The sequence below is a fragment of the Galeopterus variegatus genome, unplaced genomic scaffold (genome assembly GCF_000696425.1).
Source record: "Galeopterus variegatus unplaced genomic scaffold, G_variegatus-3.0.2 Scaffold206, whole genome shotgun sequence".
Lineage (NCBI taxonomy): Eukaryota > Metazoa > Chordata > Mammalia > Dermoptera > Cynocephalidae > Galeopterus > Galeopterus variegatus.
The window spans coordinates 105,509-119,291 of NW_007726317.1; the positions used below are offsets into that span (position 1 = coordinate 105,509).

Consider the following 13,783-nt stretch of genomic DNA (forward strand, 5'->3'; position numbering starts at 1 on the left):
GGGGTTGGGTTTTTTTTTTTTTTTTTTTTTGTCTTTTTTTTTTTTTTTTCCATGTCCGGCAACGGATCGCAACCCTCAGTGTTGCCCCCGTACCGGACCGGGACCGGCAACGGGATTGCAACCCTCGGTGTTGCCCCCGCGCCTCGCTCAGCCAGTGAGCAGGAACCGGTCTGTATGTGGGATCCGAACCCTCGGCGGGAGCGCAGCCGCGCTTCCCAAGCGGCGCACTAGCACAGTGCGCCACCGGGCCGGCCCTGAGGTCTGGATTTTTATAATACATTTTTATAATGCTTTGGAGATCTGAAGACTAGTTTGGGGAATCATTGGTCTGATTAAAAACAAACAAAAAAAACTGAAGGTCTAAACTAGGATGTGGAAGTGGAGAAGGAAAGAGAGATGAGACAAGGAAGGGTGCAATGGCTTTGGTGTGCAAACTGACATGTCCAACAGGCATGTGAAAAAGTGGGACTTGGAGCACAGTGGTGATGAGGGCTTTGGGATTATATTTTGCCGATGATAAATGGACATCTATGCAAGTGTGTAGGATTAGAGTTAGAGGTGAGGGGAGAAGACGTAACCCTGTTGAAGAATGCCTGTCTTTATGGGGATGGAAAGAATAAGAGATCTGCCAAAATTACAGTCATAGTGGGAGGAAAAGAAATAAGATTGTCAGGGTCAAGGAAACTAAAAGAAAGAACATGCTATGAAGGAGCCACTAGTGATCAGAATCAGGATGATCAAGGATAACGAACTAGAATTGACCATGGGATTTGATAATTTGGAGGTTGTCATTGTTATCATCATCATCATCATCATCATCATCATCATCATCATCATCATCATCAATTTTTGTTATTTTTATTATTGCTTATGCTGCTTTATTTTCATAGGCTGGGTTCTCGGGAGTAAAACCAGTCCTGGAGTAATTCTGTTTTTGTGGTTCTTCCTACATATTGTCATATTGCTTCCTGAAAGAACCATACTAATTTAAATTCCATCAGCAATGAATGAGAGTGTCTCAGCCACATTGAAAGTTAGCAGTACAAATGACACAGTTCTTAACTACTGCCTCCCAGATATTTATCAGACAATCTCATTCTTATAGTCAAAACCCAGAAACAGTAAGAGCAAAGACACTCTTAAGGGGAGAATGTTCAGGCTTTCTACTCTAAGGTCTAATAAACATGGAAAGAAGAATGGAAACTACCAATTTGCTGTTGGTAAAAGCTAAACAGTAAGAAATTAACCACTTATTAGTGGGCAAGGTGTATGCAACACAGGTATCATGCCTTTCACTCTTAACTAATACTTTCAACAGATGGCAAAGAATTTTATTTTTACTTTTTACTTCTCTCTATTTAATAACTCAAACTAAGAAAATAAAATTGGGCCAATGAAGGGGGAATTTTATAAGTTGTATAGTGGTGAATTGATAAAAGATTTAAAATATGAAGTTCTGTTAGTAGGTCACTGCTAGTTGAAGAATTTTGATGTTTTTCTATTCTTTTCTTTAGAGAGATATTGAGAAAAAATATTGACCCCCAAATTGAAAACTAACTCTTACATAGTAGGCCTTTTTTGGATAAGATGCCAGAGGCTACGTTGTCTGACATGTTTAGGGTCAAATAACGATCTGTACCTAGTATTTTGAAACAAGGTTGGGAAATGTGATCTTAAGTGGCATGTCCAGAACTGCCAGTCCAACGGTGGGATCATGAAACTGTCACAATGCCTGTTAGTCCAGAGTAAGTAAGGAATTATTGAGATAATCAGCATCTGTGCAAACAGCAGGTCCCCTATGAAAGAGATCAGAGGTCCTCCTTTAAGCCCGCAGAGAGTTTACCTAAGAAATCAGCTAAAACTGATCAGAGAATAGAAATGCAACTCATAAAAATAAGCAAACAAACAAAGCCAGGAATGCTAGACAGAAATCTAATTGGCATAGTTAAAGAAAGATAGTATCAATCAGAAAGGGCTGGGTTGGTCATCCCAGGAATTAGAGAAAAGGGAGGTATGTATGGTCCTGGTGAAAGATGAAGGCATGGTTGGGGGAGGACAGGGGGAAGTTTAATAGTTAAACATTCAGTTTCACCTACTGTGATCATTAAAACACTGCTGGTCATCTGGTTTCCCAGGAAGCTAGCATTCAAGGACAGAAGACTTTGTTGGGCTTGTATGATTTATCTGGCTGGCAATTATAGTTCTCATGATAAATTGGTAAATTGGCATGTAAAATATATCAAAGTCTTATAAGACTTAGTAGATTATGTCAGCCGCCTAAGTCCAGTAAACTAGGCACTGATGAAAATGAGTTTATGCCCAAATCCTACCCTCTCTTCAAGAACCAGGCCAATTGGAATCTATCTTATCAGAGGAAGTGTGTCTCCCTGCTATGGTTTGCAAAGTAAGGTGAAAATACAGTCCAATGCCTAGCTGGCTGGCAGAGTAAACACACTCAGTGAAAGGAAATTATAACTAGCATTATTCTTAATCTTCCTTATGGCATTTATTTATTTTTTTAGCTAATATTTATTGAAACTTTAAACTGTACCAGGCCCTGGGCAAGTGATGAGAACTATTTTCTTCCTTGTATACGTTGTTAGTATATCATTAGGCATAAATATTCAAATTTCTCATTTCCTTTACTAAAATGTAAAATTCTTAAGTGCAAGTCCTATGTCCCTCAGTGCACCTATGGTTCCACTTATATGGCATGTTTTACTTTCTGTCTTGTTCTACTAAACTATTTATATATGTTTTATCTCTCCATAAGAACTGTAGGTTCCTTGAGAATTCTTTTAATCCTCTATCACAGTATTTTACATATTAGACCCTTAATCGATGTTCATTGAATAAGTAATGAATGTCATTATCAAAAACGTTCTCTCCCCTGCATGCATTGATTGGGCCATTTGAAAAATGACTAAAATATAGAACTAATTACTATGGTAAACAGAGTGATTTTGACATGAAAATGATTTGTGATGGTATATTATGTTTCCATATATTTACTTACAATTTCACTACTTCTTTCATTTTATAAACAAACTACCTGGCAAGACTTCAAACTGCCCAAGAAGCTGTGGGGAAACCATCATTTTATTTTCAGTGATCCATTACTTGATGATTTTATAGTATCAGTCAGAGAAGAACCTTAAAGGGCCTCTAGGTGCACCCTCATTTTGCTGGGGACAAAAGTATACTTGCCTGGGGCCGGCCCGGTGGCGCACTGCTACAGTGCGCCGCTTGGGAAGTGCGGTAGCGCTCCCGCCGAGGGTTCGGATCCCACATACAGACCGGCCGCTCACTGGCTGAGCGAGGTGCGGGAGCAACACCAAGGGTTGTGATTCCGTTGCCGGTCCCGGTCCGGTACGGGCGTGACACTGAGGGTTGCGATCCGTTGCCGGTCATGAAAAAAAAAAAGACAAAAAGGAAAAAAAAAAAAAAAAAGTATACTTGCCTGATGACATAGGGGAGCTGCATCCAGAACACAAACTTCCCACCCACACCCAGACCTGGTTCTCTTTTAGATGCTGCTGACTGTGGGGAAGCTTTTCTACAAGTTCGCACGGAAGGAATTCAGTGAACATTTAACACACATTCCTAGACTACCCCTGGAAACACAAACTACTTTTGCCCATTTAACGTATTGGCTTTAAGTTCCTTTTTTTTTTTTTTTTTGGAAGTGCATTCTGTTCAAGTCTAACCACCCCACAGATAATAACAGGAAAAATGAAAAGAAAATAAAACTAGCACAGTTGATAGCATCCTTGGCTTGATTCCTTACACCGAAGCTTGTTACTGACAATAACTATGATTTCTTTTAGTGAATAATATATGTGTGATGGGGACAGGATTGTTGTGGGATTAGTTACATATGCCACCTTCGTTGTTCTGACTGAGTAAATGCAAACTACAGACTACTAATGTGTGGACTGCTTAAGTGGGTGATTCTGATAGAATCACTGTTTTTACTTTTTAAGGGCACAATGAGTTCAGGTGAAGTGAAAAAGTCTTTCCACCAGAAACCTCAAGGCTAACTGGGGGCTAAGTATCTGATCCCTCCCCTTAAAGAGCCAGACTCTGCTCTTCTGTCTACAGTAGGATAAATGCCCTTAAATTTGATCGCCAGAGATTTGAGAACAGCAAGCGTGAATTACTTTAATGGATTCCATCACTTCCCTCATTTGAAATGAGGTGAAGAAATCAGTGTCCAGAACCAGGAAAAGCTGCCTTTCTTAAGCACAAAATGAGTCCAGAGCAGTGGTTCTGACTCCTGGTTGCACATTAGAATCACCTGGAGAACTTTTGAGACTACAAATGCCAGGATCCCACCACAGACATTATGATTGAATTGGCCTGGAGGTGGCCTGGGCCTTAGGCCAGGCTTGAACAAATCACAAGTTTAGATGCTGATGTATTTGAGCATCAGTGGTGCTTTCTGTATGCTGACCACTGAAAGCAATAGTCTAGCTCAGTCATTCTCTAGGGGTGGTCCCACAGTCAGCCTGTAAATATAACCTGGGAACTTATCAGAAATGCAAATTCTCAGGCCCCACTCCTGATCTACTGCATCAGAATTTCTAGGAGTGGAGATCAGCATTCTGTATTTTTATAAGCCCTCCGAGTCATTCTGCTGAACATCGAAGTCAAGACCTTGCTACTCAAAGTATGGTCTGCAGACTGGCAACATCTGCACCTCCCTGTAGCTTGTTTGAAATTCAGAGGCTCAGGCCATCCCAGACCTATTTAATCAGAATCTGCATTTTAACAATATCCCCCATATCTGTATGTGCATTATAGCTTCAGAAGCACTGGTCTAAAGTGCTTCTCAAAACAGTGGTCAGTTAGTGCTCTCACCAGATTTCAGTTATCATCTTTCAGAGCAGTAGTTACGAAAACAAGAGCATGGCCAGAACTAATAATGGAAGCTGTGAAACGGCTTCCAATGCCTCTGCAGGAAGAGCTAACATGAGATCTATCACACGGATAGGACGTTGATTCAAAGATACATTAATACTAGATAGAGGGGTTATAGTAGTGGTAAGAACAGCTACTGTTAGTCAAAAGGTCATTATATGCTTTATGGGTATATGCATCTAATCCCTGTAGAAAACCAAATATTGATCATTTATTCATTCATTCACTCAAGAAATATTGTATTATATAAGCACGTATGTCAGGCATGGTTCTAGGCATATCCCTATAATTTGGAATCTGCTATTATGAGGCTTAAGTCCACAGTCAAGCAACAAACAGTGGTAAAGAAACTGTATATAATAAAATCATAGGTAAAGATGAGTGCAGTGAAGGAAGTAAAGCAGGGAAGGGAAGGAGATGAAGAGCCATGTCTGAGCACTTTCACTGGGTGTGGGGAGAGAGAGGAAGCCTTTCTGAGGAGTTCACATTTGAGCCAACATGTGAAAGAAGAAAAGTCTTGAGCCACTCAGATCTTTGGGGGAAGAGCATCAAGGGGGATACAGGGGTTGGGATAACGTGAGGGAGGAGGATTGGTTAACGAGAAGTCAAAAGATAGCTGCGGCCAGATCACAAATTGTCTTATAAGCCATGGTAAGTCTTTACAGACAAGAAACTGAACAGGCCTTCTCAAACTTAATGTATCGCTTAGGGACCTTGTTAAACTGAAGTCTGGAGTCAGTAAGTCTGGGGTGGGGCTTGAGTTTCTGCATTTTCCAGCAGCTCCCAAGAGATGCGGATGCTACTGGTTTGTAGGCCACACTTAGAGTAAGCAAAAGGGTACTGGGGCCTAGAACCTAAACAGCATGCCCAGTGTCACACAGCTGGTAAGTCACAGCAGCACGATTGGAATCACAGATGCCTGACTCCGAAGTCTGTGCTTTCTATCAGTTGCCTCCCAGATGCCTCATGCCTGATTCACCTGTAACTGATTATGGGCAAGAAATTTAAAGAGCCTGCCTGAGAAAGGTCCTTGCGTTTATAAAAGAGCTACTTATCCTCTTTTATTTTGAAGAAGAAATAACAAGGGAAATTGGATGCCTTGGTAACTCTTGATACTTTGTGCTATTTCTTGTGAAATATTTAAAAGAGGCAAGGTGTGATCATCCCTGACATCTTAGAGACAAATGATATTGTTGGTGACCATCTTGTTGTCCTATATATAAAGAAATATGAAAATATAACCGTGAGTCTTGAAATCCAGCATATGATATTTGCAGTAACTGACCCAAGGAAGCCGGTTATTCACCAGGCTCTGCAGCCATACTCCAGCTGGCATAACCTCCCCAGAAGCTCATGCCCTGGCCTGTTTGCACCCTTGCGTTTACCTCTCTTCACTGCATAGAAGATGCTTGGAGTTCCCACATGTGGACAGGTTCTGGAGTGTCAAAGATACACACAGAGGTTTATGTGCTGAAATCGATCAGGCTTCAGTTCATAACAGAACACAACAGAGGGTGGGGATGAATGGGGAGTTTGAATATTTGGCTCTGAGCCGTCTTCCGTGAAAACAACCATCGTTTCCAATGTCAAACTGATATTCGAAGTAAAGAATGGCTCCTCACTTCCTCTTGTTTGAAAGTCACTGGGGTGGGAGAGTTGAAGGCGGGACATGTTCTGTGTATGTGTTGTATATGCCATTGCTTTGATGAATGACACGATTTGGTTTGGTTTGTTCCCCTCCCCTTTTGTTAATTCTCTGTGTTCTTTTTCCTTTGTGCTGCACGATTAGGACCCTGCAGTGGGACACAGACCCCTCAGTGCTCCAGCTGCAGTCAGACTCAGAACTTGGGTATATGTCTGCTCTTTTGTTACTCCTTTTATTATTTCTTTGCTACAGTTGTGTTGAAATGCTGGAGCTGTTGTTGCTATTGTTTTTCTCCCTTTTTTTTGAACTTCTGGTTTGATAAGTTTATTTCCTTCTGTTAGTTTTCCCTATAAAGCTGTGAAGAAAGTCTCTCTTTGTGGAAAACACCACAAAAAGATGGCTTTTGATCTCCCCTTATTAGTTCCTATTATTGCAAAATTACACTCTCCCAAAGCAAAAATACAAACGCAGACTCACACCTCAACTTAAACGTGGGGCATACAATTTCTGTGATGGGAGATATGTTTGACTTTATCCTAAGCATCCTTCCCCTTTACTAACAACTTGCCTTAGGTTAATTTTTGTCTAAGATCAGTATTAAAATGCTGTGTCTTGTTTGTTTCCTTTCCTTTTCACTTTTGGGGAAACTCACAAGTACTTAATTTGAATTAGGTTTGAACAGATAGATTTCTGTTAAAGGTAAAGCAAATTTGTTGAGTACCTCAATTTTAAATCTCAAATATTTGATGTTGGGTAATCCTGAAGATCATTTTTTTCAGATGGAAGTTTATTGTTACTGGTTAAAAGATAACTTTACACTTGAAAATTCATCCACAAAGAATAATACTCACAGGCATATTCTAGAAACTTAGTTTATTTCTTTTATAGAATTGGAGTCACAAATGAGATATTTCCAGTAGGGTACTTGTATCATCTCGTCCTCAAGCTCAGGAGAGCTGATTGTACATCTCTTTCCAACTTCACTTTCCATTTAATCAGCTTGAGATCAGCCATAGTGGAAGTATTTACACCACAGAAATTGGAAATGCTACAAACCAGGGCTTGCCCACTTTCCCCCAAGCCTGTTGTTAAACATTTACCAACATACCACTGGATATCTTCTATATGTGAACAGCAGATCTTATTACTATATTTTATAAAACCATTATTTGTTCTTTCTAAATATAAGCTAATTATATCCCAAGGAGTGGGCATTTATTTATTTATTATTTATTTTAAATTCCTGAGATCTCTGGACATGCGCTTCTGGGTTTCTATCAATTTCAGTGCCTGCTGTAGGTGTAAAAGGACTTTGAAGGACTGTCTGCCTGTTAGGTTAAATATTACCTCCCAGTGTCTCTTTGTATATACAAAAAGTTCTTGGCTGACTCATAGCAATGCTAAACCAAGGTAACTGATGCATAATTTTTTTTTGCATTACTAAATTTTTGACTATTTAATAGTTATATAGTTGATTGTATATTTCAATTTGTATTATTAAAAAACCAATAAATATGACTTAAATCAAGCAGAGAAACCATAAATATATAGTAAGTTACAGTTCACAGGAACTTCAGAATGCAGTTCTTTAATTTTTTACTGTGTTAAAAAAGGAGGCGGGAACTGGCAGAGCCAACCTTATGCACTTAACAGATTTTTAGACAGATTGCAGAATTGTGAAATTAACTTGCTAATGTGAACAGTTAGGAATTTTCCCATTTATATCTGTTTTCCAAGCAAAAACTCACTGTTGACTATTCAGGTTAAACCTGTGCTTATTTTAGGGAGATGGAATATCGGTGGCTGCCACCTTCTCTACCATATTTTACTTCAGGGTGAACCCAGTGAGTCAGAGAGAGACAAGGAGATAGAAGACTTTCTGTTCAGTGAGAGTGGCGTGTTTTAGTTCAGAGAATATTTGAGGGAGGAGGTTATTTTAGCCATGCTACAATTTTAATTATTGCCTTAGTAAAAAGTTTCCCCTGTTGATAGTCCTTATGTGCATGGTACATACGTAATTTTATGTAGTATACTTCAGACAACAAGATTTTTCTACAGGTTTTGTTTTGCTTCTTGAGCTGTGGCATGGGATCGACTGTAGTCCATAGATTGCTCTGTCACTTGATTTAGTGAAGTATAATTGACATAAAATAAACCGCACGTATTTAAACCATTCAAACTGGTAAGTTTTAACGTGTATGCACATCCATGAATTCATCACCACAATGAAGGTAGTGAACATATTCATTGTCCCCGAAAGTTTCCTCCTGCCCCTTGGTAATCCACACTCATGCTTTTCCTTATCCTTCCCCATCCGCCCAAGCACCTGATCTGCTTTTTGTCACTATACATTAGTCTGCATTTCCTAGAATGTCATATAAATGAAATTACTCAGTAGGTACTCTTTTGATTGACTTCTTTCACTCAGAATAATTATTTTGCTATTCATTCAGGTTAGGTGTATATCAATAGATCATTCCTTTTTATTGTCAGGTGGTATTCCATCGTATGAATATATCACAGTTTGTTTATCCACTCACTTTTCATATGCATTTGGGTTGTTTCCAATTTTTGCCAATTACAAATAAAACTGCTATAAACATTCATGTACAAATCTTTTTATGGACATATGCTTTCATTTCTTTTGGGTAAATACTTCCAAGTAACATGGCTGAATCATATTGTGGATGTATATTTAGCTTTTTAAGAAATTGTCAAACTGTTTTCAAAGTGGTTTTATCATTATACATTCCTACTAGCTGTGTATGACAGCTTCAGTTTTTCACATTATTGACAACACTTGGTTTAAATTTTTTTTAAATTATTAATTTTTTAACCATTATTAAAAGAATGTAGTGGTATCTCATTGTAGTTTTAATTTGCATATCCCAAATGACTAATGATATTAAATATCTCATTACATGCTTATTTACCATTGAATATCTTCTCTGATGAAATGTCTGCTTTAAAATTTTATTCTTATATGTTGTTTTTGAATTGGATTGTCTGTTTTCTCATCATTGAGTTTTGAGAGTTCTTTATATATTCTGGGTACAATCTTTTATCTGATATATCATTTGTAAATATTTTCTCCCAGTCTCTGACTTGTTTATTTAATTCTATTAACAGTGTCTTTAAGAAAGCAAACCATTATAATTTTGACAAATTTCAATTTACAAATTTGTTCTTTTATGGATCATGCTTTATGTGACATAATTTTAATTTTCAATGATTCCTTAAATATTTGGTAGAGTAAAATCCACTCGTGAAACTATTTGGGTTTAGGATTTTATTGTGGGGAAAGTTTTAAAACTACAAATTTAATCACTTTAATAGTGATGGTTCCATTGAGGTTATCTATATTTTCCTGAGTGAGCTCTGGCAGTTTATGTCTTTCAGGTAATAAGCATTTTTATCTTCATTGCCAAATTCATTGGCCTAAAATTGTATATATTATTCCTTTATCATCCTTTTAATACCTGCAGAATCTGTAACCTGTATATATAAGTCTCTCCTTCCTAATGTTGATAAATTTTGTGTTTTCTCTTTTTCTCCTGAGAAGTACAGCTAGAAGTTTACCAATTGAATTGATCTTCTCAAAGAACCAGTATTTGGTTTTATTGATTTTCTCTATTTTTCCATTTTCTATTTCATTGATTTCTACTCTTATTTTAATTATTTCTTTTCTTCTGCTTACTTTGTGTTTAATTTGCTTTTCTTTTTTAAATTTCTCAACATGGAAGCAGAGGTTGTTGACTTGAGACCTTTCTTCATTTATAATGTAGGTGTTTAGTGCTGTAAAATTCCTCTTAAGTATTGTTCAGTATCTTACAATTTTTTATTTTATTTTTGTCATTTTTATTCAGTTCAAAATATTTTCTAATTTCTCTTTTTATTTCTTCTTTAACCAGTGAGTTGTTTGGAAGTGTGGTACTTAGTACTTGGTGTGGTACTTGGGGATTTTCCAGAAAGCTTTCTGCTATTCATTTCTACTTTAATTCTATTGTTACATACATACTTTGTATTACTTGCACCCTTTTAAATGTAGTGAGACTTATTTTGTAATTCATAGTATAGCTTGTTTTATTAAATGTCCCTTGTGCCCTTGATAAGGATGTGTATTCTCCTGTTGTTGGGTGAAATGTTCTGTAAATGTCAGTTAGGTCAAGTTGGTTAATTATGTTGTTTAAATTTTCTGTATTATTTACTAATTTTCTGTCTACAGTTTCTATCAATTATTGGGAAAGAGGTGTTGCTGTTTCCAGCTATAATTGGAGATTTTCTTTTTCTCCTTGAAATTCTATTAATTCTTGTTTCTTGTATTTTGAAATTTTGTACTATGTGCAAAAATGTTTAGGATTCTTCTGTCTCTCTTGATGAATTCACACCTTTATCATTATGAATGACTTTCTTTATCCCTGGCAATATATTTTGCTCTGATATCTCTCTTGTCGGATATTAATATAGTTGATGGGGTATTTACATCATTTACATTTAATGTGTTATTGATATAGTTAGATTTAAATCTCTGTAGTATTCATATTTGTTCTCTATCTGTCCCATATATTCTTCTTTTCTTTTCTTTTTTATTCCTTTTTTCTCTTTTCTTTTTGTGCTCCCTTTGTTTTCATTGAATTTTTTTAATGATTCTATTTTATCTTCTTGACTTATCAGCTACATTTCTTTTTTATTATTCTAATGGTTGCTTTAGTATTTACAATGTAGATCTTTAACTTATCAAAATCAACCTTCAAGTGCTATTATGCCACTTCATGTGTAGTACAAGAACCTTATAATGCATTTATATTTATATTCCTCCCCTCTTGATCTTTATATTATTATAGTCATAAATTTTACTTTTATATATGCTATAAAACACACTACATTGGTTTTATTTTTGTTTAAACAGCCAATTATCTTTGAAAGATATTTAAATAATAAGAACAGTATCTTATATATTTATCCATGTAGTTAACATTTTTCTGATGTTCTTCATTCCTTTGTGTAGATTGATATTATTTTACTTGTGCCTGGTGGACATTCTTTAGCACTTTTTGTAGTGAATGTCTTCTGGTAAGGAATTCTTTTGAATTTTTTTATTTCTTAAAAGACTTTATTATATCTTTGTTTTTGAAATATATTTTTATTGACCATCAAATTCTCAGTTGACAGCCATTTTCTTTCAGTACCTTAAAAATATTTTCCATTGTATTATTACATATATATATATATTCATTCAAGTTAGGTTAAAATATATATATATATATTTAAAATAGAAATTTGCTGGTATTCCTATCTTTATTCCATTGTATACAACATGTCTTTTTTTCTGACTGCTTTTTATGATATTCTTTTTCATTTATTTTGAACAATTTGATTATGATGTTCCTTGGTGTAATTTTCTTTATTCTTCCTGTGCTTGGGGTTTGTTAAGATTCTTGGATCTGTGGGTTTATACTTTTCTGCAAATTTGGGAAGAATGATCTATTATTTTAAAAAGTATTTCCCCCCTCCTTCTTCTGTAGATTCAAGTCACACATAATTAGGCAGATTGTAGTTTTCCCAAAGCTAACTTGCTCCATTAATTTTCTCCTTTCTATCTGTGTTTTATTTTGTATAGTTTATGTTGATATGTTTTCATGTTTGTTAATATTTCATTTTGCAATTTTTAATCTTCCTTTAAGCCTACCCAGTTAATTTTAATTTCAAACATTATATTTTTTATCTCCTGAAGTTCAATTTGGATTTTTTAAAACTTTCATGTTTCTACTTAACTTTTTGAGCAACCGAAATATATTTTTGATAATTGCTTCAATATTTGTTCTTGCTATTCCACCTTCTGTGTTACTTGTGTGTCAGTTTCAATTGATTGACTTATCTCTCCATTATATTCATATTTTTAAGGTTCTTTGCATGTTGGATAATTTAAAATATTGAAAGTGAAATTGTATATATTTCAGGTGTGTATTGTGATGTTTTGATATACATGTAATACACACAGTGAACTTATTACTATTAGTCAAGCTGATCTCTTTACATAGTAACATTTTCTTTTTCTTTCTTTCTTTCTTTTTTTTTATGATGTTAGAACGCTTAAGATCTACACTCCTGGCAAATTTTAAGTATATAAGCTTGGCTGGTTAGCTCAGTTAGTTAGAGCACAGTATTATAACACCAATGATAGGGGTTTAGATTCCCATACTGGATAGCCACAAAAAAACCCCAATGAAAATTGAGTAGACAATACGGTATTATTAACAATAGTGTGCATGCTGTACATTAACTTTCTGGAACTCATTTATCCTAAAAACTGAAATTTTGTACCGTTTGACCAACATCTTCTTATCCTTCACCCTTGATAACCACTGTTCTATTCTAGGTTCTACAAATTTAGCTTTTTTTAGATTCCACATGTAAGTGAGATTATGCAGTACTTTTTTTTTCTGACTGATTTTACTTAGCATAAGGTCCTGCAGGTTTATATATGTTGTTACTAATAGCAGTATTTCCTTCTTTTTTGAGGCTGAATAATATTTCAGTGTGTGTGTATACATATATAACAAAATGTCTTTATCCATTAGTCAGTTGGTGAACACTTAGGTTGATTCAATATCTTGGCTATTATGAATAATCCTGCCATGAACATATGAATGCAGATATCTCTTCAAGATACTGATTTTATTTCATTTGGATATATACTCTGAGCAAGGACTGCCAGATCATATGGTAGTTCTATTTTTAATTTTTTAAGGAACCTTCATATTGTTTTCCATAATGGCTGTACCAATTTACATTCTCATCAACAGTGTACTAGGATTTTTTTAAACTTTTTTGCCAACATTTGTTATTTTGTCTTTTTGATAATAGCCATCTTAATAGGTGTGAAGTGATATCTCATTGTAGTTTTGATTTGCATTTCCCTGATGATTAGTGATATTGAGCACTTTTTGTTATACCTATTGGCCATCTGTATGTCTTCTTTGGAGAAATGTCTATTTAGGTCCTTTGCCCAGTTATTAATCAGGTTATTTGTATTTTCACTGTTGTTTCAGTTCCTTATATATTTTGGATATTAACCCTCATCAGAAATATGGTTTGCAAATATTTTCTTTTATTCTGTAGGTTACCTTTTCATTTACTTGATTATTTTCTTTGCTGTACAGAAGCTTTTTAGCTTGTTGTGATTCCCCTTGTTTATTTTTCCTTTTGTTACCTGTG

At 35.8% G+C, this 13,783-nt stretch overlaps 1 protein-coding gene across 1 annotated transcript in view; it reads left to right on the top strand.

Annotated features, from left to right (window-relative positions):
• The window catches only part of DYNC1I1 (dynein, cytoplasmic 1, intermediate chain 1), a 312,180-nt gene that overhangs the window by 50,955 nt on the left and 247,442 nt on the right, over positions 1-13,783 (top strand). Inside the window, exon 5 of the mRNA XM_008565819.1 lies at positions 6,710-6,769. Within this exon, the coding sequence (XP_008564041.1) occupies positions 6,710-6,769 (60 nt within the window). The remainder of the gene's footprint in view (positions 1-6,709; positions 6,770-13,783) is intronic.